This window comes from Athene cunicularia (genome assembly GCF_003259725.1).
Source record: "Athene cunicularia isolate RWA chromosome 8 unlocalized genomic scaffold, athCun1 chr8_part1, whole genome shotgun sequence".
Classification (NCBI taxonomy): domain Eukaryota; kingdom Metazoa; phylum Chordata; class Aves; order Strigiformes; family Strigidae; genus Athene; species Athene cunicularia.
Window position 1 is genome coordinate 2,168,340 of NW_020799109.1, and position 27,963 is coordinate 2,196,302.

The window sequence follows — 27,963 nt, forward strand, 5'->3', positions numbered from 1 at the left end:
TGTCCCGCAGAGCTGTGTGTTTCAGCACCTTGTTACTTGAAGGGATGCTCCTCTGCCTTAGTTTGTGGTGGGAGGAACGCAATGTTGATGTTTTATTATTTGAGACGAGCATCCACACTCAACTTTGAGCTCTGAAGCATGTCATGGAAACTGGATGAAGTGCTTTTGACTTCGTAATGAACAACAAAAATGTGGTTAAATATCCTGTGGATGCCAAGTCGTTTGTTTTTAAACTCCATAACTTCGCTACAGAATACGTGTTTTAAAAGCACCTCGACGGCTCCGACAGGGGTCTTGGCGTACTTTTTATTTTGCTCCTGCAGAGCAGCTAGTGATCCAGCAGAGGGAACTGGGAAACCTAATTCCAGAACCATGCTGGTACTGACGCAAAGGAGAAAACAAACAGATAAAACCACAATGGCTTGCAAAGAGCTGAGGGCAGTGACAAAGGGAAGAAAAAAATCTATTTACCAGAGTCAGAGAAGTTGACGTGCTGGGTTTTAAGGAAAACTTAAATAATTTGTCAGAACTGCCCCCTTAACACTGAGGTCGAGGGTTTGCTCATCGTTTTCTGAGATAAAACAAGGAGAAAATGCTTGTCTAAGCAGTCAGGCCGCGGGGCGGGTGTTCGACACCCCCCAAATCCACAAACATTGTCGTGTCGGTGTGCGTGTGCGTAAACACACGTGTATCTGTGTGCGCGGGCGCGGTTTAAACACATAAATGCAGTTTTAAAGCGCGCCCGCCCCTCAATCACCGCCATTTTGCAGGCCGCTCCTGAAAAAAACCCAGTTTTTACCCCCAAAACCGGGCCTGGTCATCTCCTGGTCTCACACAGAGCCGTCTCAGGATATGCGTCATCCACCCTCCTGCTAATCCTCACCAAGAAAGGCATGGCTTTTTTAGAGCTGTATTATTCAAACCTTAGATTTTTAAGATCCCGGTTTTGACCCAAGCACAGCCTTTTTTTTTGAGGGAGATCTTTGTGCAGCCCTTTGGATCCGCCTCCCCAGAAAGGGCTGCTTTTGATGCCGCACAGCTCTGCCTCTCAGCTCTTCTCCCTATTTCCTCTTTGCTAATGCAGACTTTTCCCCCAATTTCATTATTAACTTTAAATTATTTAGAGCCAAGAAGACAGCCTTATGAAAAGACCAGGCTTAAGTTGCTCAACAAGTGAAAACTGTGCTACGTTTGCTGACTTGCTCGGCTGCGGCTCTCCGAAGCGTAGTAGCATAAGAATAGCAAGTGACAAATTGTTTCCAAAATGTCTTAATTTGGGAAAAAAAACACCTGGAATGCCAACCTGTGAATGGCCACACGGCCTCAGTGACCACTTTAGAGAGGCGACGCTGTCACCGGCCAAGGCACACCAGCCCCAGCCTGGGAGCAGATGTACGATATAAACGTAGTCTGGTCACAGTTTGTGAGCAGCAAATGACCTCGGCGTTTCTGGGCTTATTTTGAACATGGTGTAGAGACCTTTTCACTGCAAGAGCAGAACGGATCCTTTGGCTGTCATCAATAAGAAAAACAGCTCTAGGAGTTTCAGTACAAGCTTACGTCTTGGTACGGCTGCTCACGTAAAGGGCTTTGGACCTACAGTAAATACACGTATATGCACTTGATTTAACTTGCCTAAAAATATCAAAATACAGAAGCAATTTAAGTTACCATCTTCTGTTTCAGCTGGGTTGAAGGGTTTTTCTCTTAAGCACAAAAGGCTGAATCTTTACCGATTGCAAATTTTCTCTAAATTAAGCCCTTACGGTTCTTACAATCTGCCTGCAGTAATGGGAACTGCCTTCATGTACCTTGTTTGCTCTTGCGGAAATAAGAGCTCTAGAAAAAAAAAAAAACAAAAACCAACAAACATTTGTCTCTAGATCAAGTAATTTATGGCTGCCTTTTTGTGTACCACACAGGTCCCACCCAACTCTGCACAGAGACGTTGGTCATACATGTAAGACACTGTAGACAAAAGAAGTTTCCGTTTACCGTACGTAGACTCGTTGTTGCTTACCCAGCACTTACAGGTAAGTTACTCCGAAACGTGTTTAAAGCAAGAAGGTAGAGAGTTGTTTTCCCCACAAGCACAAAACATACCTGACTATGTTAATTTGAGCTTTTTAATGTATGTACAAATGTTTTAGACCAGTCACAATTTCATTGAGTATATACTGTATTTACAAAAATTACAATAATTTAGTCAAACAGTAAACCTGAACATTGATAACCTCTGTCACTACCAGATATGAGAAGAAATTTTTTTTTTTAGTTAACTATTTTTGATATACATACGTCCTAATACTTTCATGCATCCATAAAAACATTAGGGATGGAAGTAATCAAAACTTAAGTGGGGTAGGGATTCTTTTGGTAGATAAAGTTTAATGATGGATTTGTATTTTGTGAACGTATGAGTATCCAGAGTTATGTGCCATGACAAACTCGATACAAAGCTAATGTAGTTTTCATCATTAAAAAAAGTACGTTATAGTAATGAGATCATTTTTATTATATAGGCATAGGTCACAATATCTACAAATGTGAATGAGAAACAATAAACCAACAAATCACAGGAACATGATTCACATTCCAGTTATCTCTTTAAATAAGACGAGCACATACTGGATCAAAACATTAATAAATAACATCCAGTTTGTTACTATTATCTTAAGGTCTTTTATATAAAAGGAGACCTATGTGTTGGTTTCACATTATCAATTAATGGTAGTAAATAATGGACCAATACAACAAAAGGATGACTTTTATACAGAAAGCAATGTACTTTGACACACTGTCTGCAGTAAAAGTTTTGCCACTTGAAAATGTAAGTGCAACAACAAGTGGATTGTCTTTAAAAACCACCAGCTTTAAAGACTCACATCAGATGGCAAACTGTTCCTTAAGCAGTAAATACAAATGATTTCCTGCCCATCTCCTGAATATACCTGCCCTTTCAAAGCTCAAATACGGATGCAACATGTTGGTAAATAAACTGCTAGCTTTACTTATTCTACAAAAGGAGAATGCCAGAATTTGGGGTGAAGAGTGTAACTTGCTTTTGAACTCGGAAAGATGCTTTTAGCATCAGAGATATTTCCTTATGATATTATTGCTTTGGTCCAATAGAAACTTTGAAGATAATCAATTTTCACTGTATTTACCTCAAAAATCAGACCTGGTTCCACAGGTGTCTGCATGACAGCTCGTACACTGTGATCTGAAAAGTGAAGTTGCAACAGGTTGCATTCTGCCAAGAGCCTTTGCCAAGTGCTCTGGAGCTGATAAAGGCATAGAGGTGATACAAGTGGGCTGGAACAAGTTTTCTGAATCCTCAGGAGGGGAAGTCTTACCTATAGACTGGGAAGTTTCTAGAAATTTGCAGCAGAGTTGTAGTTTGTTGATATTTCTTTTGTTTGATGGTTTCAAGCTACTGGTGAGAACTTCATGGAAAACGCAGTACATGCTCATTCCTCACTTTTACAAACGTGGATTCACCCTTCCCCCCAATTCCCTTTTCCCCCAGAACTGCTGTTTAAGAAACCAACATCAATTACTCGTCGCTCGCTTTAAAAGACACTAACTCCATAACGCTGAGGAATTCCTTCTGCACATTTCACTGCTGGACTGTGAGGTGAAGTACAGTGTTAATGCGTAAAGCAGCAGTCAGCTGCCAACACTGATCTAACCCAGGATTCAGCTTTGTCTCTATTCAGCCATACTATACTATATGAGCAATTAAGCAGCAAATGGTGACTGTTAGAAGTGTGCCTAAACCACATCTGAGCACTTAAATTTGATAAAGTTTGACCCAAACGTAGAAAGTACGTACATCAAAGTTTGGGCTTCACCACCGGTTATTGAACTCAGCTGAAGTGTTGCCATATCACGTATCACAAAACAGTAGGAAATTCACCAGCTACACTGTGTCAGAGACAGAACAATTCCATCTTTTCCCAGAATGTGTCCTCTCTTGCCCCACTTGAATCCAAAGAAAAATAGAAAAGTTACTAGAAACTGTAACCCCGTGGCTCTCCTATGGCAAGCCAAGTGGCTAGAGTTCCTCTGAGCTCAGGATTCTTGATACAAGTGTAAGGAAACCTTTCTCTTGTTCTTCATGATAAGTATTAGGCTCTTAGTTTTCTGAAACTTCTGAATTTCCAGCCAGAGTTTGGTTGATCTGTGACATTTGTGACAAGAGACTATATAAGCACTAGCACAGGTCTGCAGTGGAGACTGAGAAAGTACCTAATACAAGGGTTTTTGTCCTTGGTTTTCAAATTCTGACCAGGCATCATTTAGCTCCATAAATATCATCTTTGCATATTGTTCATATGGCTGCCCAGTAGCCTGGAACAAAAACAGAAAGAGGGATGTCACATCTGCCAAATCAAACTACAGAAAGTTGACATTTGAGCACCTAGACTCTCAAGCAGTTATCGTTCACTTTCCACAAATGGTTTTCACTTTTTCTTTGGCAAAAATAAGCTACTGTTGAGGGCTGCCTACCTTCTTCACAGCTTAAGAATTTCTTGGCTCTTCAGCTCTTCTTCTCCTCAGAGCTGATAAACCCCCGTGTGACAAGCACTGCAGTCCCAAGGGCAAGAAAATTTAACCTAGGCTTTGAAAGAGGCATTTTACCTGCACTGAAGGGAAAGAGCCGCTACCTGACACAGGTCCTTGATAAAAGCAATATTCCTGCAAGCCTCTGGGCAGCCCACATCTTCTCAAGCCTTGCCCACTGCCCTGAAACTCTCCGGACCCCCATTTCCTTCAGCGCGGAAGCCTCATCATCCCCACAGGGCTTCCCAGATGGCATCCTTGCACTTCGGTTGGCGAGTGTAAGCAGCAAGACCACAAGCCACCAGCTGGATAATCAGATAACCCTATTCTTCCATTTTAGAAGTTTGGGTTTAAGACCCCTGTCCTTTCATATGCCTTTATCACACCCACATCTCCTTTAGCAGGCACAATATTCTGGACTGTTGTTCACCACCAGTATGGCTTAAGTCAAAGTGAGGGTGACAAAGGCTGAAGATCTGAATCTCTGTTGCTTGGAGCAGCATGTCCCAAGCACAATCTTGGGGCTGCGAGTGGTCAGAGTTCTAACCTTTCAGAAACCGGCAAAAATCTTGAACTACTACCTTCTACAAAGCTGCACCAAATAAATTAAGAAATCACATTCAACACTTTCTAATTAAGAGAACAGTGACAATTTCTGAACGATGTGAAACTAGGAGAACCTTACCTTGTCAGGATGAACGACAAGCACTGCCCGCCGGTAGACCTTCTTCACTTGTTCTGGCGTGACAAGATCTGCCATACTAACAGGTTTCCACTTGGTCTCCCCTGCCCATAAGACTGTGTGCATTGTGGACAGCAGGGCTCTTATATTTCTCTCCTTCCCTTCAATCCATTCCAGGACCTGGAGAAAGAATGTGAGTCTCAATTTATGCCTTACATTACATATTCCAGTAGGAAAAAGTTTCTTCATTTGAATAGCAATGACTTCAAGGAGCATCTTATGTTTCTTTCCAAGCTTTAGAAAACCTGTGGAAGATATTTGTCAGTCTCTACTTTTTCATTAATTTTTATACCACTGCTTGAAAGTTAAGACACGCCTTGAAGAACAACCCGGTTAAAAACAGAGTCGGTAATGCTTATGAACAGTCACTAGATGAAATGGTCAAAAGATAAATGAAATGTTGAGCTCTTTGTCTCTTTAGCAAGCTTAACTGCACACCTAAAGTAAGCTCAGCTAGTACTCTGCCATGGATGTTTATCTTTTGTGTGTGTCTGGAGTTGAGTCTTCTAAAGGCTCATGTTGAAGGTTGGCTTCAATACAGATGTCTTTAAGCTCCAAGTCAGAAGCCTCAGTTCTCTCCACATGCTTATTTGCTACCTGCAATCCATCAGTCAAATAAAGCAATAGGTAGTCCACTTTCCTAGGTGATATAGTCCCCCTTAGTGGTTGCCATCTTAGCCTACGGCTGGGGAAGGGGAGGAGGAAAGGGAAGTAAACGTGAAAACCAAAGCGTGAATAGTTTTAACAGTTCCAGGCTGAACTGAAGTGACTCAGTGAAATAAAATGCATCGCAGCAAAGGGAATTGTACTGGGAAGGGAGAATCAGCTGGGTGCTTCAGTGATTCGGCAGCTTGCTGAGGAGAAAATGTTGCACACGTTAAGCAGTACCACAAGAATCACTGAAGCTGTGTAGCTTTCGGATTGGGAAAACTGCTGCTCACTTGATGGCCTGACAGCTGTCTGGCTTGGTTACAAGTGCCTGATGTCGGTGTTCAGCGTGGTTGCTGGCACACACTTCCCAAAGGTTTAAACTTTTTCACAAGGTTTAAAAAATAATTAAAAAAAAAAAATTAAAAAAATCACTCATTCCGTTTCCTAGAAGTTTGCTTGGCTATTGCTTGGGCTTTTCTCCTCAGTTCTATATCCTTCCGTAACTGTAATTCGTAGTTTCATATTTCAAATGTAGAGCAGGACAGACTGAATTTCCTTCCAGTCATAATAGGCCTGTGGTTTGGTAATTTATTGAGGAGAGGTGAGAGAATTCCAAAGCAAGCATGATTAATGAGGCAGAGGATTAATTCAATTAGCTGTGCCTGATAATCAGGGCTGGAGTGATGTGGAAGGCCAGCAGCCTTGACAGCAACCCTGAGCAAGCCACTATTTGCCACCGTCTGGTTTGGGCCAGAAATGTAACCTTGGAGTTTTAGATCTATTCCAAAGGATGCTCACATCTCCAGGGGAGGCAGGAGAGTTGATTGTATGAACAAACAGCAGGATGTTCTCGCTTTCTGACCCAAGGCAATCTCATGGTGGGGAGAACACCCCTGACTTCACCAAACCTCGCGTTCGACAGAAGTACTGGCGGAGATGGTCACCGCTCTTACCTGGTTGATTTGCAAGAACAGAGCTTTTACAAACTTACAACTACCTCTAAGTAGTATTTCTCATTCTGATGAGACAGTGGAGGTTCTTCCAGATATTCCCCAACACCTGCAGGTTACGACTTTGTCTTTCTGGTCACACTAGCTCGCTGCTTGTGAATGGGCACCATGGCAGTTTGTGATGCTGTCGAGTGCTTTATGGAAAGCAAGCAGGAGAGCTAGCACACGGTCCTTGGGATCCCGCACTGCTGTGGAGGCTGCGTGCTCAAGGAAGTGCTAAAACAGGAGGATGGCTTCTGGCACTAAAGGATCTGAAAGATTTGCTCAGCTGCCTCGCATGCAGGACAGCTGGCAGCTCGCTGCCCCCTCCACCTTCCAGGGGCAGTGTTTCAAGCAGCCTCCGGCACGATGAGAACGAAAGACACGTTGAGTGATTGTAAAAGCATCAACAAAAATATTGCTTACTTTTAGTTTTTCGGGGTCCATCTCCTTAGCCATTTCTTCTTTTCTCATCTCAGCTATTGTTTTGGGGCCCTTCTTGTCCTTGTGAGCATTAAAACCTTGACCAGATAATAGATCTTCGAAATCCGCAGACACTTTTGGCTTTGACTCTTGAAAAACAAAAAGATTTGAAGTTCTTACCACCATACAGATTTCTTTAACACTGCTTTACTATCCAAGCCACCCCCCACACTTATCCCTATAACAATCCCCCAGTGCTAATGAGTGCGCAGGTTTCTCACAAAAGAGGTTAATAGGCTAATGTTACTTTTGAATGATTGTTATTGAAGCCCATTTGGAATACAGGATGTACTAAGTATTAGCACGCATTAGAGTCTAGGACAGGACAACTAGTATTGGACTTTATATATCATCAAATGATCAGGATGACTTACTTGCTTAGACCCTGACCTGTTTAAGGTGCTGGAGCATTAAAGCCATATTAGAAGGAGCCAACCTTTTGGATGCTGAGCTCAGAAAATCTTACCAACGTTAGCTGGTCCTTTTCCACGTTCGTTTTGTGCTCCTGGCATTGCAGAGAAACTCACGTTGTAATTGGGTTTGTTCTGGGGCGAGGCATGAGGCATGCTAGGCTGGGCTTTGGGCTGCGCCTGCTGCCAGCCGTAGCCCGCTCCTTGCTGCCAACCGCTGCCGCCCATGGGCTGGGGAGAGGGTTTCTGTGGCGAGGGGGGGAATCCTCCTCCCATGCCTGTCGGCGTGGTCGGCTTACTGGCAAACGAAGGGCCACCTGCAGAGGACGGGGAAAGGAGTGCGTTACCAAACAGCGTACTGACTTGCCTTCTGAAAAGGGAAACTAAACATAATCCCCCCCGGCAGCTAGCTGGCTTCTAGTTTCAGCTCTGTCACAAACTTATTTTTGCAACCTTCAACTTTGCTGTCACTGCCCAGTAAGCTGCTTAAAAGGCAGCACCTGCTTTTGATGCTTGCACAGGGATCGGGATAGCGACTCACGGGGGAAAGGCAGGGAAAGCTACGCACAGCCAACTGGGAGCACAGCTGCTGCGTGTTACGGTGGCAACGTCAAGCTGGTTTATGTTGAAATAATACCCCCTTAGGCTGTCCTGATGCAATAGTGTCCCGCAGAGCTGTGTGTTTCAGCACCTTGTTACTTGAAGGGATGCTCCTCTGCCTTAGTTTGTGGTGGGAGGAACGCAATGTTGATGTTTTATTATTTGAGACGAGCATCCACACTCAACTTTGAGCTCTGAAGCATGTCATGGAAACTGGATGAAGTGCCTTTGACTTCGTAATGAACAACAAAAATGTGGTTAAATATCCTGTGGATGCCAAGTCGTTTGTTTTTAAACTCCATAACTTCGCTACAGAATACGTGTTTTAAAAGCACCTCGACGGCTCCGACAGGGGTCTTGGCGTACTTTTTATTTTGCTCCTGCAGAGCAGCTAGTGATCCAGCAGAGGGAACTGGGAAACCTAATTCCAGAACCATGCTGGTACTGACGCAAAGGAGAAAACAAACAGATAAAACCACAATGGCTTGCAAAGAGCTGAGGGCAGTGACAAAGGGAAGAAAAAAATCTATTTACCAGAGTCAGAGAAGTTGACGTGCTGGGTTTTAAGGAAAACTTAAATAATTTGTCAGAACTGCCCCCTTAACACTGAGGTCGAGGGTTTGCTCATCGTTTTCTGAGATAAAACAAGGAGAAAATGCTTGTCTAAGCAGTCAGGCAAACAGTCCTCTTGTAGCCAGGTGCGAATGAAAATAGGTTCCGATTCCACCTTTAGATAGTACTGCAAATTAGAGGCAGTTTAGTGAGGTTCCACAGGTTTCTTCACAAAGGACAAAAATGAGTCAGGTCTAGAAGGAAACAATTCCCCAGGGACCCCAGGAGCTTTGAAGAGTCAAAGGCACTGCTCCGGGCACTGCTCCAAGGTCTGTAGCAACAGCTCTGCAGTTGCACACAGAACATCCTTAGCCAGAGACCGTTTAGGCTCACGAGATAAAGGTTAGCCCACTGAGGGCCCAACAAGTTGCTAGAAGGTTTTTTTTGATGGAAAAAACGGTAAAAGCAGAGATTTGTGAGAGCTTACGGAGAATCGAGGCAGAAGGAAAAGCTTGAATGTGGCACTGGCACGCAGGTAGGTCGAGAGGACCCACAGAGCTCTTTGTCACATACCAGGCTGTTCAACCTATTTCTCTAAAACAGAGCTGGTAGTTTTTAGAATTTTTTTTTTAAATAAGGGTTGCAAACCTGCTAAACTCGCTCCAAGAGTCCCCAGGTCAGCAAATGGATCCAGTGTTTGGGGTTTAGGCTGATGAGTGGGAGTGCTGTGGAGGGATCCTGTAGGACTGGTGGCAGCTGATTTACTTCCCATTCCTAGGCCACCTTAAAGGGAAAAAAAAAATAATATATATATATAAAAGAAAAAAAACTCGGTTTTTATCTCTATTTTACATGAGTGCAGCTCCTACCCAGTGCTCAGTCATGTGATGTTAGCAGACTGCTGTTAAAATTAGGTGTACTGTTGTCAGGTTCCTTAGCAGTCTCAACTCAGCGTTGGCCCAGACTAGTTGCACACCCACTCACAATTAGGCTCAGCAACAAAAATATTCCCTAGACTGTCTATGGTGACAGAGTAATTATGACAAATATATTTTAAGAACTAGAAGTCTTCAAGATGCAACTTTTGGTAGGACATACTCTTCCAAGGTTAGAGAGAATCATGCTATTGTTTAGTGTCATCCCAGGAACTTGTCGCACTTCCCAGGTCCTTCTCTTGGCTTTACACTAGAATCAAACACAACTATGTACATCCTCACCGGGCACATGTCTCCACTGCAGGTCCTGGTTTCTTGAGGAAGGAAACCCAGATTTTTGAACAGAAGGAGTCTGAGAGTCTCTAGCCAGATCCTCACTTGGATGACTGGGAGACCAGGGCAGCAGGCAGCATAGCTGCTGCCATTGAGCTGAGACTAACTAAAATCCTGATGGAAATTTTGTTGTATTAGTCAAAGTGCTAAGCAGCAGGAAGAGGGAACCTGTTCTCTGCAGTCACTGGTAGCATTTTCCCTCTGCTTCTCCTCAGGCGTCCTTAAGGGTTTTTTGTTAAACGTTCTGAATTTTTATGATACATACCTGGTTTGCTGGGCCAGTCCCAGCCACCGGAAACATCTGGTTGTATGGAAACCGTTGGTGTGCTAGAAGCTAAGCAGAATGATTACGTATAAATGTCTCACAGTGTTTCTGCAAAAACAACAAAACCCACTGTCTACGAAGAGACAAGGGCAAGGAGCAGAAGAGACAGTATTGCATCCATCTACCATTTGCTAATTAGAAGTTAAATTCTCCCCCACGATGAGCATTATGAATTTAATGTTTTTTTTTCTGATCTTGTACTATGCAGAGGTAAGTGGGGAAGGGCACAGATTCATAGAGCTCATTTTATGATAGCTTCGGTCAGAGGCTTTATATACTTATTCATAAAAACTTTACCACCAGAGTAACACATGGGGGTTTGGGTTTCTGAATACGTCTCAACCCAAGAAAATATTCTACAGGCAAAGGGTAAGGATGGAGAAAACTGATACAGCCAAACAGCCCACGAAGATGTAAACCAGATAGAACACTCACAGTTCTTCCTTTAAGCCTGTATCAGATAAAGTCTGTACATCTATGCAGTTCACCCTGCCAGCATTTCATTATCCGTAGACATTAGCACTGTAATTTAATACCTCATCACGCTGGGATACCATTTAAATTCCTTTCATTAGTGCAGCCAGCTCCAAGTGTGACCCAACCGTATTATTCACAGAGTTTAATATCCAATAGGCAAGTTTGGCAAAGCAAGGACACAAGCAGTGCCAGCAGCACACTACTTCCCTCCTTTGTCATTTTGGTGTTCCAGTGAGACTGTTGCACCCAAGGGACACGTGGTAGATGATCAGGCACAAACAAACTCGCATCCGAATGTGTTTCAGAGAAGGTTACAACATTAAATTTTGGCACGGGGGCAGAAGGGGACAACTAAGGAACATTTGAAACAAAGAGAAGAAAAAAGACCAATAAAGAAAAGAGAATCCTTCTCTTCAAATAAAAGTCAAATTCAACTGTGGATTTGGCCAGGGTTACTATCAGAACTAAAGAAAGCAGATGCCTGTAACTAAAATCACCAAAGGATATGTGTTTTCTCTAGCAGGCTTAATATGCCATGCTCTATTTAGCTCAATTAATGGTAGTTTGGCTCAAACGGGACCTCATAACCACAGGAATATGCAGGCAGACATTCTTCATGGTCTCTTTTTTTCATGTATACAAATAGCTTATTAATTAAGCATAAGACTTGAGCAAAACTAGTCTCATCCTACCACGCTTCAAATGATGAATATGCTTTAAGCCCAGAGACAAAAAGATCTTTCCTGTTTAGTGGGGTTTCTGTGGTTTAGAGTCATTTTACGGTAAGCATCAGTTTGTACTTAATGGCTCCATTTAAAAGCAGCATTTTGCGTTTACTTAAATACACTAGAAGAGCCTCACTTTCTTACCCATGTGAAAGGGATCGCTGTGCACAGTTGGTGAAGGACTTCTTGTTGCTTGAAGGAAAGGATCACCAGGGACAGTTGATGAACCAAGAAAGGAACCCAGGAGGTCGGGACCAGTTTGCTTAGGGCTACTTCCAAACGGATCAAAGGCAGTGGCTGGAAAAACATATTTGAGAAAACTAAATCATTAGCTTGTACAATGAATGTGCTTCAGGGAAAAGGCACTGGTGTGTGGGGAAGAAAACCTAATACTTGCAGATACCAAATAGGAGACAGCGTGTGACTGTGGGAGGGCAACTGGAAAGTATCAGTACCCTCGCCAGAGGGGTCTAGGGGACCTAGAGAGCCACACAACTTGGTCGTGGCAACACATTTGTTGATCCCATCTGCCTTTTCCAAAGAGAGGGACTGAATTTCAGAGCAGTTGAAGTGAGTCTTTAGACACTTAGGCACTTCAGATGAAGTTTCAACGTGCAAAAATCCAGTTAATTCTCAAACTCCATTTTTGATCAGTTTGTTTAGCCTAATGTCTTTCATGGAAAAAAAATAACCCCAACAAGCCCAACCAACAAAAGAAGCCCCTATAAAGTCACTCAAATTCTTACTTGCCAACAAGTTCACAGTAAAGAGGATCCTGAACAGAGACACGATATATACTACCACAAGAAAGATACAATCCTGAGAAGCTAAGCATTGTGTTAATGATGCTACTCATTACTTATGTTACTCATTGTTTAAGGTACTTAATAAATTACTAGTCTTCACGTATCTCGCAAGCTCTTATTCTTGCTTTCCTGGCTTGGGATAATTTAGCTGCGTGATACTTTTCCTTTCTCTTTCAAGCACCAATCTGGATCTGCAAAGCTCGACAACAACATCCAGAAATCTTTTCCTGATCCTGTTGCTGTGCCTGTGCTTCGCAAGATGCGTGTCTGCACAACTTCCCACCCCTGGTGAGAACTCTCAGGCTGAGCGTACAACAGCCACAAGATGAACCTTCTCCATACACAAGTGGCCCAATTTCTTCCACTGAAACTTGTGTTCTCCTCCTCTCTCCTGCCTCCTGTCCTCTGTCTCCGTCTCCTCCCTCCCTTCGCAAAGCTCAGTACAAGTAGATTGTAACTGCTCCTGTGCCTTTCACTTCAAAAAGCACCACAGGAAAATCTGATGAGTATACCGGTGGACAAACCTCCCCCAGCCTGCAGGTTTTGGGTTTTTATCTAGCTGAGAAAGGAGGACTCAAGAAGAGTCTTCAGAAATTGGCTGCATGGCCATCCTGTGGTAGGTGCTACCGGTGTCAGCCCCAGCATCGCCCAGGCCTGCACCTCCTTAACAAAATGAATAATAATACCGTTTCTGTACAAGGAAGTTGGTAGGTGTTGCAAATGCTTGAAGTTATTAGTTCCTGAGAAAAAGTTAAGTAAGCACATTGTGCGTTTTGAATCAGGTACCTGTTGACAATATCAACTCTTAAACTGTAACATGAAGGATTAGGCCCAAGCAAAGACGGGGAGGCTGTGCAGCTCAGTGCAGTGCACAGAGACCAGCTGGCAGATCCGGACACTGGTTCACATTTTGCCTTTGGCAAAACCAACCATCTGTTCTCGAGGCCCTCAGCGAATCTGAGCAGCTTGGATTGGACTCTTCACCTGTTCACTTACAACTGATTTTCACTTGCTCTCCTCTGTTCATTTAACCCTCCAAAAGATCCCTTTTTCTAATGTCTATTCAACCACTCCTTCTGCCAAGCCTGATCTCAATCTGTCTTTGAAGAAACAAAAGATCTTCTCATATTGCCTATCTTCTCTGCAGAAAGACACAAACCAGCAGAACTGTGTAGCTGTATTTCATAGTCCAGGATCAGTATCACAGCTCCAAACCCCCTAAAGTTAAAAGAGAAATTAAATTCAAACTGCTATGGGTCTACCCAAAACCTAAGAGGCTTTTTTTTTTTTTTTTTTTTTTAAACGAACACGTATTCTCCTCATACACATTATTGGACACATAGTAAGAGCAAAAGTGATGATCTCCAGTGGCTGTCAGTGTAAGGAGCCAGCCAAACACTGGGGTGAGCTCCAGGAGAGACTTTTAGGGAACAAACTAGATAATCTGATTTGAGTTCTTGACTACGAAGACGCACCAACTCCTGTCTCAGGGTAGAGCAGCTGGCTGACCTCTTGTGATCCCTCAAAGCTCTTAACTTTCATGAAATGAGTATACCCAAGGGGAATCCAACATCCCAGAGCAGATCACCCAGGTGGGTTTTTCCAAGGATGTGCCCCACATCACTCACTAGGCATAGTTACTATTACCTTCTCCTACCCTTGGGGACGGGGATGGGGATGCCGAAGCTGCGGAACGCCGAGGAGTTGACTGCACAGATCCAGGTCCTCCCACATGGAAGACCTCCTCAGCAGCGGGCTGTCCACTTTGACTCTGGGAACTTGCCCCGCCAACTCCAAACAAATCATTCAGCAAGTCTGAGTTGGAGGGGGCAGCAGTGGGCTGCGAGGGAAAACTCTTGCTCATAGGGCTACCATCCAGGCCCAGCAGGTCCACGTCTTCAGGCGGAGGTGGTGCTGGAGGCTCTTGCTGCTTTTTGCTGTGTTTTGGTGTCCCGTGAGGCTTGTCACCACTGGCATTACTGTGCTGACTGGAAAGGGACAAGAGTTCGTCATCTGACTGTTCGCTTTCCTCATGCACCAACGCTGCTCGATCCTCTGAGGTGGGGTGAGAGCTACTTTTGTCAGATTTCTGATCTAAACGATGATTAAAAATAAAATTAGGTAGCTGTTAGTTTTGTCATCACAAAGATCCCATAAAAATCATCTTACAAGAAGAACAAAAAGCTACTGAGAATATCACAGCAGTGTTTTGCTGGATTTTACAATAAGAGTCCTTTGCAAAGATTAACGTAAAGTCTTTGCTGGTCTGTATTGTAAGGAGCCAGCTTTATTGATGAGGAAACAGAGACAGAGGTTAATTGATTCTCCTCAAGCCTGAAGAGTCGGCAAGTGTAACGTCCACAGACACAAACTGAATGAGTTTCTGGGTCAGGATGAAGCCTCCAGAATGCTCTCCAGCCATGCCTCAAAATCCAGGCAAAACAAGGCTCAGTGTAAAAGAGCGGTGACATAAACCACCCTCCTAGCTGTGCCCACAAGGATCTCTTACACCAGGTTCCTACCTACGTGGCACTTGATGCCAGAGGAGGAACGCTACTTTTGGCAGTGCAGTGAGATTTTCAAGGTGTTTGATGTTACTAAACGGCCTCTCAGAGAAACCCTCTCGGTGCTACGTTCTCATAGCACTATATAGAAAGTGCAACATTAGGAAAAAGCAACTTAAATTTGGGTTTAGCATCAAGGAGGCCTTGGGGGAAGCTTACAGTAGAACAGTGTCAGTAATTGTCACATACACCACAAGCAGGCAATGTTTGAAGAGGACATTGCAGGAAATTAATTCTCACTCAGTTGCAATTTAAGGGTGTGACCAGCAATGTGCCGTGATCTAACGGGAAAGACATTTTACAATCAGATCCTTCAGCCTGACTCTGTGCTCCAGGGAGGGGGGAAAAAAAAAAAAAAAAGTTGTTGGTCTTGTTTGAAGCAGATTTTATTTTGAAGACCAGGTCTGCATACCTTGCCAGCTGAGAGATGAGAAGAATGCACTCTGTCCAACATTTCTTATGTTATCCTGGGGTGAATCAGTGGGACCTCTACCTGCAGCACAGAGCACCAAATAAATAAAATCAAGCAAAACGAAGTTCACCATGCAGGCAAGCGTGGACATCGAATAAATCTATGCAGCTCTTACCTGCCAAAGCAAGAGTGTCCTGATGCTCCTGATGAGAGGAGAAAAGAATGGTTGGATTGATGTCTTTTGTCGTGAAGTTCTCCCATGGGGGAGTTAATTCTGTTTGTCTATCAGTAGACTGTATCTCTATGTCCAGTATAACATGAAAGAGCTGAGGATATTTGTCTGGAGAGTCACAGGCATCCAGTTCAGGCCTAAATGGGGACAAGAGTTGTACCGTCAAAAAGGAAAGGATATTTCTGCAAAGCTATATAAAGCCTTTCAATATACGCACGCACACAGGCTTTTCCCATTTCCTCTGTGACTATTGTCCTTCAGCCTTCGTGAGGTTTTTATACTTCAGGTTTGATTAATGCTCAGCTTAAAATACTCACTTGGTGAATTTTAGCGTGGTTGTTCCCAGGGCTATGAATCCAGTATGAAATTGAATTTGGAATATTTGGGTGTTGGTCATCTGAAAAAAAACCACAGAGCACCAGACTGAACAAGTGCTTAAATTCAAGAAATTAAAATATTTGTTTACAGCTCATGCAGACATTTAGTTCTAAGTCTACCTTACTAGCAGTTACTATATACACTAATCATAACTGCTATAGAAGCTAATTCATTCTGCTTGTTCTACAGAAAGCAGAGCTTTTCCTTCTCAAACGCTTTATTTTTTTTTTTAAATTTATTTATTATTTATTACCCTTTAATATTCCATCTGCCTTAAACCCTGCTGCTCCTGCCTCTATAGAGCAGAGTGCCTCCACAGCCTTCAGGCAGATGCCTTCTTGCCTTGCTTGTCTTTATTTCTGAGACCTAGTTGTCACTTTAGCAGTTAAATGAAACCAATACCTGTTTCCACTGAATACACTGGAGCAACAGGTTTGTACCCCAAGAAAATCTAAGACCATTTTGCCTGCAGTAGAGGCTTCAGTAAAGCGTCATCTACACAACAAACAGCACCAAAAATGAATTAAGAAGAGAGAAGTGTTCACTGGTCACTCTGCAGCTTCAATATTAAGGTTTCAAACATATCATCAGGAAAATCATCAAGATCTCAGATTAAAGTGTCAGTGGATAGAGAATGCAGGCACCACACCCAGCCGGTTGTGAGAGTCCAGCACCCGTCTGCAGGGAGAAAATGAGGTGGTACTCAAAGCAGGTGGGACAAAACTGGGGTCTTCCCTCACTTTTTGTGCTTTAAGTTACTACAATTTATTTAACCGAGCGAGCCGATTAACCCTCATCACTACAAAGGTTAATGGAGCAGCATAGTGTATGACAACGACTGATTCGGTTTTCGCAGATCCAAGCTTTCTAGTCTGAACAGACTGCATTTCCAAATTCCTCTTCCACAATCACAAGAACCAGAGAACACTATTTGAAGGTCACTCTCAAAGCCTAGAACAGCACAGACCAACACCTATTTTCACTTTCAGCACTGCTACTGTGTTATGGGAAGGAGACATCGGGGTGTGCTCACTCCGGCACTGCTCCATTACCTCTCCCTAGTTTCCAGTCTCCCATTTCTTTGCTCTGCTGGTATTAAGAGGCTTTTTGGCTATGAAGAGGGCAGCGGGCTGACCAGCCTGCTGCCTAAATGGTGTTTCCTATCCCAATGACCGATCCACACAAATTGCCTTTTTGCCCTAATGACCAAAAAAAGGTGAAGGCTGCTCTAGAGAAAAAACAAAACAACAGACACCATGCAGGAACAAGGGGTCAGTAAGTAATTCGAATTTGAGCAGAAGAAAATTTTCTTCCATTTTCTTAGAGCACAAAGGTAGAGGCTTTGGTGGTGGTTTGCCCTGAGCTGGTTACTGATGGACGGTTTCTGTCTTCTACACCAGCTGGAAGGATCCTACACATGATGGTGTCAATAGACACCATCTCCATAAAGAGATACCAGAGGCATCATGGGTTTCTCCACATGCAGTTCTTTGTTTTCACTTGGCACTGCTCAAATTTGCGTTATGTCTACTGTCAAGTAAGGAAACTTTCATCACAAATGCCATGTGCATTCTTAGACCCCATATTTAGCCATCTCTCAGCCAGCATCAGCTGCATTGTCTCTACCGTGCAAGAGAAGTTAAACAAACTCCTACTTTTGCTTGAAGACGTCCCCCAATGGTTGATCTCATATGGTAGACAGAAACCACAACATCTCCATGGACAGTGGCTCCCAGTGGAATTAGGACTTTCCCTTCTTGCACGCGGTATTCTCTTTGAGGGGAAGAGAAGGAAATCCACAGTTAAGCTCCCTTCCACAATGCCATTACCACCCAGCAACAATGTCAACATAAAAGCTATCCCCTCGTTCAGGCCGAGCAAACAGAGGGGGCGTTCAGCGCTCTGCTTAGCGTTAGGCCTCACTGACACAGGAACGTTTCCCAGGGGAAACCAACACGGCACTGAATGAAGGTGTCCCACTGCACGACAGCTTCAGACTCACTCTGGCAGTTTATTTCTAACTTTCAATTACTAAACGCTCCCCTTGGTTTATCAGGCAGCCTGACAATGACCGCAGCACAGACGTTAGACACATTAGAGCAAAACGAAAGACGCCTCGCATCAGGCTCCTAAGGGCGGTAGGAGATCACAGCAACTCACTTCATTCTTTCGTACTCCTGAGAGGTGGTCAGGATCCTGGTTTCTCCACTGAGAATGTCACAGAAGGGCCGGCATCCATTTCGTTGCTTGTTGAAACAGGGGACTGGGCTGAGGGTGACTGACTTGATAGTAAGTGGTTTGCAGTGAGGAATGATGGGCTTGTCTGCTATTAGATCACAAATGTATCCTATGTACCTGCAGACAGAGAAAGCCGTTACTGAAATCTCCATCCCAGCAGGACGATTTTCATTCTGTACTTGAAATCTACCTTGAAGTCCACTGAAAGTGTGACTCTCTCTCAGTTCCGTGTCCATGTACTTCAACACCCTTACAGCTGGCACAAAATCTATGCTTCTATTTCTGTTTAATTTCAAAAACTGAAGCTCAAGAGGAAGGAAGTTGGCCTTTAGCTTTGAGCTGAAGATCATTTCTCCTCACCTTTTAGGAGAGGAGGTGCTGAGCAATAGGTTTTCTGGTTTACCAGTAGAAATTTGCCTTCTATTTTACATGCACATAGCAGATAAATTACTGTTAGTCATGTGCTGGAGGATCATAATTATTACATACATAACACTATATCTTTGGTTTGCTCTGATAGGCAGCTCTTCCTCTGCTTAATGGAAATTTTAAAAAAGACAATTTTACAGTGTAAACTCCTGCAACGGTGAAGCTGACGTAGGGAGAGGGATTCACCCAGGCCCTGTTCACTACAGGTGTGTCAGCTTTCCTGAACTAACCGGCAAAGCTATTGCAATATTTGATTTTGTTCCTCCATTACTGATAAATCAATGTTTTTAAAATGGAAGCAGCCATAAACATCAGTGAAGACCTGCCAAAGCTAAGTGCCGTGGCTAATGCACGAGCACTGCTTGTGCTGCAATAGGAACTCTGGAATTTTCAGTTTGTCACCTCCTGCCAGTGCCTTCAGGCTGGTCTGAGTGGAGAGACTGGAGCATGCAGCGTATACACCCTTCAGGTCATGTGCATTATTTTATAAAATAATAGAATAATTCCGATCAGAAGAGACCTCTGAAGATCATGTGGCCCAGCTCTCTGCTCAGAGCAGGACCAGCTTCAAAGCTGTGTCTCGGAACTGGATTATGCTGCTGGGGGTGATACCCAGCCAAGGATCTCCAAGGACAGATATCCCACGGCTGCTCTGGCCAACAGCTTCCAGCGCCTGAGCGCCACTTTACCACTTATTTCTGGGGAACAAAATGCAGCCTGAATGCCTATCTCAGCCCAAGGGCTGGGAACACATTGCCAAAACACACCCAGCGGGTACTTGGGCAGTTTTCAGTGTGAGGAATAGAGCCTGCTTGCGTAGCGTTTAACCAGTACACTTTACCTCCTGTGAGATGGCCACAGTACAATCCCAGGTCTCTTTGTGTTCAGCAGCTGCATAGCAGGGCCTGGATTAGAGAAGAGGTGACAGAAACAGAACATCGCACTGACCAGAACTGCTGAGGCTGCACGGCCATCCTGTTAAGGGAAGGAGCAGGGGGAGAAAACGTGCGTTAGTATCAGAGACAGCCTTTAAAATTCAGCAGAACACTTTCCACTCTTCCTTAAATCACATCAAATAATTTCTTTAGGAAGACTAGGATTGAGACTGCAAGATGATGAGGAATTTTTCAGTGCTGTGTCATTTGTTCAGTGGATCAAAGCTAATATCCAGTAAGCAGTCAGAGCTCAGGATGGTTTAGACTTGTTTTGAAAACCCAGAAGTAGATTTTTTTTTTTTTTCTGCAAATGTTGGTGTTTCGTGGCTGCTCCAAAGTAGTATTATAATTATTTCAAACGTAGGCCTGGAACTGATCACAGGGGTCAGAATACACCCGTCCCACTGCTGCAGGCAATAATCTGATAGAAATCTAACCTAGAAGAGTTCACAAATAAAAAAACTCCAACCCAAGGCTCCTTCACCCAAACGCCTCCACAGCCCTCAGCCTACAGCTTGTTCCTGAAGAAATCTGTATTTCTTTATGGTGATTATGGGGGAAACTATGTTTGCTGAGTCAGATTGATAGACCAAAAATACAGAAAAACCAGGAGAGAATCAAAGTATCCCCAGTGCCCCATGTCTCTGCTATAACCAGGAACATAGGAGGTGATGAACCATGGACCATACCCCAGCTCTGGCAAGACAAACAAAAAGAAAAAGCCCTTCCATTAGCTTCCATCAGAACCTGGGGCTGATGCCTGCCTAGTTTTGGATGTACATTCATGGCACAGCAATGAGAACCTGCTCAGTACTACCAGAGTACCGTGGACCTCCCCAGCTCATGTCCCACTTGTTAGAGGGGGCAGAAGATCCCAGAAGTCAAGACTCGTTTCCAAGGAAGAAGTGGGAAACCTACTGCCCCATGAGGCAGGTAGTCCCCCTCAAAAGTCTGAGCCACAAGTTATACGAGCTCCTTGCAGTTATTTATTTCAGGCACCTTTTAGGCACTCCAGCCTAAAATCTGTAGGATTTGCCACACCAGAGCTGAGCCAGACCCAGTAACTTGCTGAGCCTGAGCACACGCTCAAGGTTAACAGGCTGTTTGCTTTTTTAAGGTTTAGCCCCTGCCAGTTGCTTCTGGCAAGATCTCTCAGGTTCATATAAACTAAGTGGGCTTCTGCAGACTTCTTAGAAAGTGTTGAAAAGGATTCCCTGTCCTGGTTTAACCCCGGCCAGCAACTAAGCCCCACACAGCTGCTCTCTTGCTCTTCCCCCCCCCCAGTGGGATGAGGAGGAGAATTAGAAAAAAAACCTCATGGGTTGAGATAAGAACAGTTTAATAACTAAAATAAAACATAACAACAATAATAATAATTAAATATAATGATAGTAATGAAAAGGGATATAACAAAAAGAGAGAGAAATAAAACCAAAGGAAAAAGTAATTGCTCACCACCTGCTGACCGATACCCAGCCAGTCCCCGAGCAGCGATCCGCCCCTCCCAGCTAACTCCCCCCAGTTTATATACTGGGCATGACATTCTGTGGTATAGAATAGCCCTTTGGCTAGCTGGGGTCAGCTGTCCTGGCCACGCTCCCTCCCTGCTCCCTGTGCACCTGCTCGCTAGCAGCATGGGAAACGGAAAAATCCTTCACTTCGGATAAGCACTACGTAGCAACATCAGTGTGTTATCAGCATTATTCTCACACTAAATCCAAAACATGCTGTACCAGCTACTAAAAGAAAATTAACCCAGCTGAAACCAGAACACTGCCCTTTACAGCGTTATCCTGATAGTCATTGCTCAAAGGGCACTAAAGGAATTTCATTCCTGAGCTAGATTTCCAGGACTGGAGGCATCAAGTGCATCTTTGTCTCTGTTTGAATGGAATTTGTATCCCGTAGCTGCTGGCTGTGCTACACAAGGCAGAGATGCCAGACTCGTGTGTGAGGTTTGGGATCAGTCATTTCCTCTCCTCCTTCCAGTTTATGCTGATCAGGGCTGACAGCCTCCCGGATTTCATTTAGGCTCCAGGAGCAGAACAGAACTCTCCTTTTGGGCATCACCGCCAATATTAAAGGTTGTATGGGGTAAATGACAAGTTAGTCATACAGAATCACACCGCTCTCGTGCATCCCATCTACACATTGCCCAGTACTGAATACAAAACCCTTACGGGGGATTTAGCAACCATTTCACCTGTGGTGCATAAAGAGGAGCAGAAGGCAACCGGACATCTTCATCCAGGCCTGACAAGGAGCGACTGCGAGAGACTTTAACAATCTCCATTTCACAGCTTGACAAAATTCCCAATTATGTCTTTTCTCCTCAACTTCCATCAGTAACCTTCAGTCTAGAGGGTAGATTTTGTCCTGCGACTACTTACACTAAAATGCAAAGCCACAGCATGCTGACAGCTCTTACGGTCTGTTCTTGGGTGAAGTTCAAACCTTTTATGCTACTCGTCACCTCTAGTAGCCCACAGCTAGGCTGACTGTGATCCCTCTTGCTTTGCATTCCTGTGTCACATCTTCCAGCTTAGCTACGCAGCTGCACGTAGAAGGTGATGTCCCTTTCTGTGGGGGTCTGCTTTGTTACATTTCTCTTAGAAATTGTGACCATCCTTGTACACAGACTCCAGACGCTCAACGTACGATATGACTTATGACCCACAGGTCTAAAAATGGAGTTACCTCCTGGTGTACTTACCATGCAGTGGATGACACACACGTTTTTGGGGTTCTGCTGTAGCCAGTTGTGCATGTTCTTACAGACGGCGTAGAGGTTGTGCAGGCTGGGTGCTTGTCGTACTGGCCAGCTACATTCAGATACCTACGGGAATTGCACGACGAACAAAAGCCAGCTTCATAAAAGCATTGAGCAAGGCAGGCTTTTACAAATGCTTTCTGCAAGAAACGTACTTCCCTTTTACAACCTGGGCTTATGTGCTTGAAACCTACTCCATCTCTTATGCATAATTCTGCTCCGTGACATTCATGAATTATGAGGAGACCAACAAAAAAGAATTCTCAGTTAAGTAACATAATATTGATGTATTGTCACCGACTATACATTTTTTAAATTTACATTCCAAGTCAGCTTATCCTGAGTGGCCTTTCATAACACTCCAGTCTTGCAGCAGCACACTGATTTCTGCTATGTCTAAAGCCTTTGTTCAACTTGCCCCTAAAGTCCACGGCTCTGATTTTCAAAGGATACTGAGCATCTGCTGTTCGCAGTCATTTGGTGTCATAGGATTTTCAAGCCCTATTTGACAGATACTAAACTGATGAAAGGGAAACTTCTGTTAAAAAAAAATACATATCTGAATAAGTATAGTGAAGATATGAGCCAGAAAAATGAATGACTTCTTAGAACTGAAAAACCACAAATCCTAAAGGATGTCTAGTTACTATTCATCGATGCACTAGTTCTAAGTCATAATGCTTATCTCAAGAGCAGTCCTTGCAGTCTCGAACAGCACATCAAATAGCCTTCTACAGACATCTCCGTTTCATCTGGTTTTAATTGAAATATCTTTTTTTAAAGGCATTTCTGGCTAGAAGCAATTTAAAGGAGAAGCGTCATGAGGCTTGTCCTCAGACAAAGAATTGGTTCTTTCTCTCTGCTGACATTTGGATCCTGCTTAATGCGAACGGGGGCCAGGAAGGAGACGGTTTGTCCAGATGTTCGCAAAGAGCCATATGATATCGATACCTGACCGTTTCATCTCTCAGAGGAAGGAAGTGCTCCAGGTTTCATAAAACTTGTATTTAAGGTTCTCTCTTACGGGGACCTGCACGACATCTTGGAGCAGAAACAGGAATCCTGACTCAAACCAGAGTTTTGACTGGTTTCTGACTACCAAACCGTGTTTTGTCTCAACCAACGGCTCCAGTGACACCCAGAGGATACAGGGACAGAGCGACCGGGCGGCTCTGCCTCACCCCTCCCCAGCCTTCCTCAGCTGACAGACCTCTGCTGAGCAGTTGGCAGATTTTTGTCTGATCTAATCTAATTAGACATTTGTCTAATCGCTTTTGGGACTCATGAAAGTTTTTGGTCTCCACAATAACCTGAAATTTCAGCTGCGTGCTTGGTGAGCAGGCGCAGGTTCGCGTTGCAGAAGCTACCCAATAAATCAATCCACACGCAACCTCTGGAAGGCTGTGAGTGACCCTTCCCTAGTTATCCTCATCCTCATTTTCTCCCATCTCGAGACCTGCATTTTATTTCATTCCTTCTGTTGCATCCACTTGATCTTCCCTTGCCTATTCCTTTTCTGTGCATTTTCAGGAAGGGCCGTGGGGGCACAAAACACCCAAAGGTTCACCCGTGGTGACCCCCAGTGCAGGAACAGCCAGCGTTAGCTTTCTGTTCCACGGACCTGGCAGCGTGTGCACTGCTGCAGCTGCGGGACCACTGTAAAACTACAGAGTGATCATAAACATTGATTCAATTCTTTAACAGAGCCAGCGTACTGATGCTAGAAATGATGTGTATTAGTTTATATTATAAATTATTTTATATCAGGCAAAAGTCTTCTCCTCCCAACCCCAAATAGTTTTTCAGGAGGCACAAGATCCACTTGCAGCTAGGTCACTAAAACACAATTCAGATTCCAAGTGGCTGTTAGAATTAATAGGACCAGAGACCCTTTCAGTGACAACCTTCTGACCAGACCTCATGACAACACGCTGTCAAGCATCTGGAAAAGCCATCACCACTTATCAAGTAAATAATACACATTTTCCAACAGTCCATAATTATATATTTACTTTGCCTATAATTACACATCTGCCTGCCGGTTTGCAATTAGGAGATTAAATACGCGCTATGTAGCACGGCATTTATTTCAAACATAACCTCAGCACCACTCATGAAAGACAGTTTTACAGAGAAGTAACAGGAATTCTTCTAGAGCTTTGGAAATAAGCTTGTTTTACTTCAGCAGTAGGGCAGCAACAGCCAAGAATGTGACCCACCAGGGACTCTGAAGTTTGGGTTTGTTGTTTAAGGCTATAGTTGAGTTGCATGTTTTCAAACTGCTCACACTTCCTCGAGCAGCCGTGAGCTCTCCTCTCCTGACGGGGTGGCAGGCCAGGGAGGAGAACAGAGCACAGCCAGGTTTGAGCATCAGGTTTTAGTGTTTGTAGTCCCCTCTTCTCCTCAATAAACCGGGTACCTGGGGCTTTGTGCCCCACACAGCCATGTCAAGGCAGGAAAAGGGCCCAGCAGGACATTAACTATCATCTTCCTCCTGTGACTGTGCGCAGCAAAATGACCTACTTTGATCTTAGGAACAAAAAGTTTTAAAGTAGATAGGAATTTAAAAGCCTTTCCCTTCAATGAACAAGTGTGCATCTCAGAACTTCAGCTCATCTGGCATCCTCATCCAGAAAATACCTGTAATGGGATTTCACCTCCCTGATAGCCAATTAGGGTTTTTTTTCCCCAATATATATGAAGTTCAACCTGATATTTATGAATCACTTCACATTTCATCTGATCTCATGTATTGTGTTGTACACATTTCATTTTCCTGCAAAGGAACTTGGAGTCAGTATTTCCTAGCCCGTAATCTCAAAGTACAATATTTTATTAGAAGAGGCATCATTTTCTTCCTCTGTGCGTCAATAAATTACAAAGCACCTACTTGTGCTTCAAGAGCGACATACAAAGCCCTCTGTGAAGCTGTTGGGTAGGGTAGGAGATAAAGCAGAGAGGGGGAGAAGTTACGCCCAGGTCAAGCAACACACCAACAGATGTGTAATGCTGGGCTTTCAAAAGCAGGTCTTTCTCCTCCCACCACCAGCAGGAGTGATGCACCACAACCAGGCGAGAAGGAAGATTCAGAGCCCTTGATATCTTTTAATTAGTCTTTTGCATTCATTTCCTCATCTTTGAAGACATGGCTGGCTACTGATTGCCACTGAGAGATTTGCTTCAAGTGTGAGTGAGCGTTTTCTGGCGATCAGAGCAATTGCTGAAGATAGCTTCAGCTACAGCTCAGACTGAAATGCGGCTTACACGGCATGAGATTCGCTTACCCTGGCCGAGACCTATGCCTGGCAGCTGCTGTTGCCTTTTTTTGTTGAAGGCAACAACAAAAAAAAGAAATTAAAAATAAAAAATAATTTTTTAAAAAAATCATCACTCCCTTGTGGGAGAGGGAAAGGACAGGGAGTTTTCTGAAAGATTAGATCTGATCTTGCATTTCAATAGCAATATTTCATGGAGATTTCCTCTAAAAGCCATTAATGAACCAGAGCCTTGCAACGCTCCCGTATGCTGTTCTGGTTTTAAAGAAGGAAACTGGGGCAGAGAGTGGAGGTGGGTTTTTAAAGTCATATGCTAGTGGAAGAGCCAAAGCACCCCTTACATTCAGTTTCCAGTCCTATGCTTTGTTAAGGTCTCCTGCTTGAGTAGAGCACAGCTGACGGGTTGTTCAACATTAAAATAATCCACTTTCTTTTCTTGGTAATTTCTTTCAAAGCGCTTTCGTTCTACTCCTCACGTCTCTGCAGCAGCTTCTGACAGATATGTAGAAGCCAAGAGCAGCACAGGCTCAACTTGGTTCAATGCCACTTACTCTCACAGGCTCCTAACACAAGAATGATGCCCTGAACCTTCCAGCTCTTTAATCCCCACAGCCCCGGGCCTCAGCTAAAAGCCAAAAATGACCACAGCAACTTAGAAACACCTATAATTCCTTTTCCACCTTCTTACATTTTGCCACACTCAGGATAGACAGAAACAGGACCTGGTGTCCCTTTTCCCAAGAAGTTTCACCCCTTGGTCTAGTTAACTGCTTGGAAGACACTCACCCGGTTGTGAAACTTGGCACTGCGATAATACTTGGGGGACAAGTTGAAGACGGTGTAGTGGTCGGGATGTCTGGAATCCAAAAACGTCCGTACGTCTTCGATGTGGTTCCTGAATCCCAGCTCAACGCCTTCAGCAGGAAAAGACATCACTAGAAATGCAAGAAGAAGCCGGGCTGAGCGCGCACTGTAACGTGTTTATGGACTTCTGAACCCTGGGATACTAAAAGTTTTATTTATCCAATAAGCAGTACTTACCTATGATTCTTGAGGTAATGTATGAAATATCTAGCTCTCCCTTGGTGTAACTAAAAGAAGACAAAGTAGGAGACAGACATTATGCCCGTGTTTACAGAAGACAGCCCATTACAGGAACCAGGAGAGGAGTGTTTTCCTGCAAAGTTCTGCTTTTGACACAAGGAAAGAATTACCTTAAAACTGATTCTTTATTGTTACGCCTTAAGAAAAGGGCACAAATAGCTTCCTGCAGACAGCGACCCAGCCTTCCCTTCTACACATGCAATTAACTGGATGCAGAAGCTCGCACAAAAAGGTCCCTTTTCCCTTTTGTCATTAATTTTCAGTGCCAGTTTTCAAGAGAAATCTCTAGTAGCTTGCCACTTCGCAGATCGCTCAAAGCCTCTGAGATCTTGCATGCATTAAGTTTCCTTAATTTATCCCGGCCCCATATCGCTCAGAGGCAGAGGGGACACCACCAGCAGAGGTAACCAAAGCAAAGTCACCTCAGCTTTTTCCTTCTACTCAAAAGGTGGCCATAGGGTGGAGTTACATCCGCAAGAAGAGTCTCCTTGCACAGCAAAGGGAAGGCAGGCAACACCAGCCAGTTTTCAGTGACAAAATATTCTAGTGGTGGCTGAGTAAAAGGATCCCACAGGGGTCAGTGAAGGAATTGGAGACCAAGTGCTCCACTTTCAACTGGGGGGCCTTTTCCAGATTTCAGGATGTTGATGCTCACTTACTATGAAGCTTAGATTTTTTTTTACTTTGGTTCCTTGGGGCCAAATACCAATTATGAGACAGAGTCAAAGAAGTCACTTGTGATTTTCATCTCCTTCCTTCATTAGGTTAGCTGGAAGTTGTGCTGTGCTAATTAAGATGGCAGCTCAGACTGGCACTTAGCAGCTAATGATTTTACCTGCGTTAGGCAGCTTCAGCTGTACTGTACCTGGCAACAGACTGCATGACCTTTGAAGATGTATCTTTCAGAGTATCCTTCAGGTTATCCTTCAAATTGCTGAAGAGTCTCCCTGCTCCTCCTTTCACCATATCTAGCAAGCCTCCCCCATAGCTGGACTCCATGTCTGGTGATGAGGCACCTTCAAATACAACAAA

The 27,963-nt window shown here is 44.0% G+C and overlaps 2 protein-coding genes across 2 annotated transcripts in view; both read right to left on the reverse strand.

Moving 5' to 3' along the window:
• Positions 1-2,985, reverse strand: part of LEPROT — a 5,500-nt gene extending 2,515 nt beyond the window's left edge. The window contains exons 1-2 of the mRNA XM_026853855.1: positions 2,952-2,985; positions 1,672-1,686 (exon numbers count right to left, since the gene is read on the reverse strand). Of these exons, the coding sequence (XP_026709656.1) occupies positions 1,672-1,686; positions 2,952-2,985 (49 nt within the window). The remainder of the gene's footprint in view (positions 1-1,671; positions 1,687-2,951) is intronic.
• DNAJC6 (DnaJ heat shock protein family (Hsp40) member C6) lies at positions 2,111-27,963 on the reverse strand. Its single transcript, XM_026853820.1, has 18 exons — positions 27,797-27,963; positions 26,869-26,918; positions 26,614-26,762; positions 22,496-22,618; positions 19,689-19,822; positions 18,341-18,535; positions 17,836-17,953; positions 16,120-16,199; positions 15,746-15,939; positions 15,571-15,651; positions 14,242-14,688; positions 11,933-12,085; positions 10,527-10,595; positions 9,642-9,776; positions 7,898-8,158; positions 7,375-7,520; positions 5,252-5,428; positions 2,111-4,353 (listed from the first exon to the last, which is right to left on the reverse strand). The coding sequence occupies exons 1-18, from the start codon at positions 27,928-27,930 to the stop codon at positions 4,252-4,254; spliced, it is 2,748 nt and encodes a 915-aa protein (XP_026709621.1). The 5' UTR covers positions 27,931-27,963; the 3' UTR covers positions 2,111-4,251.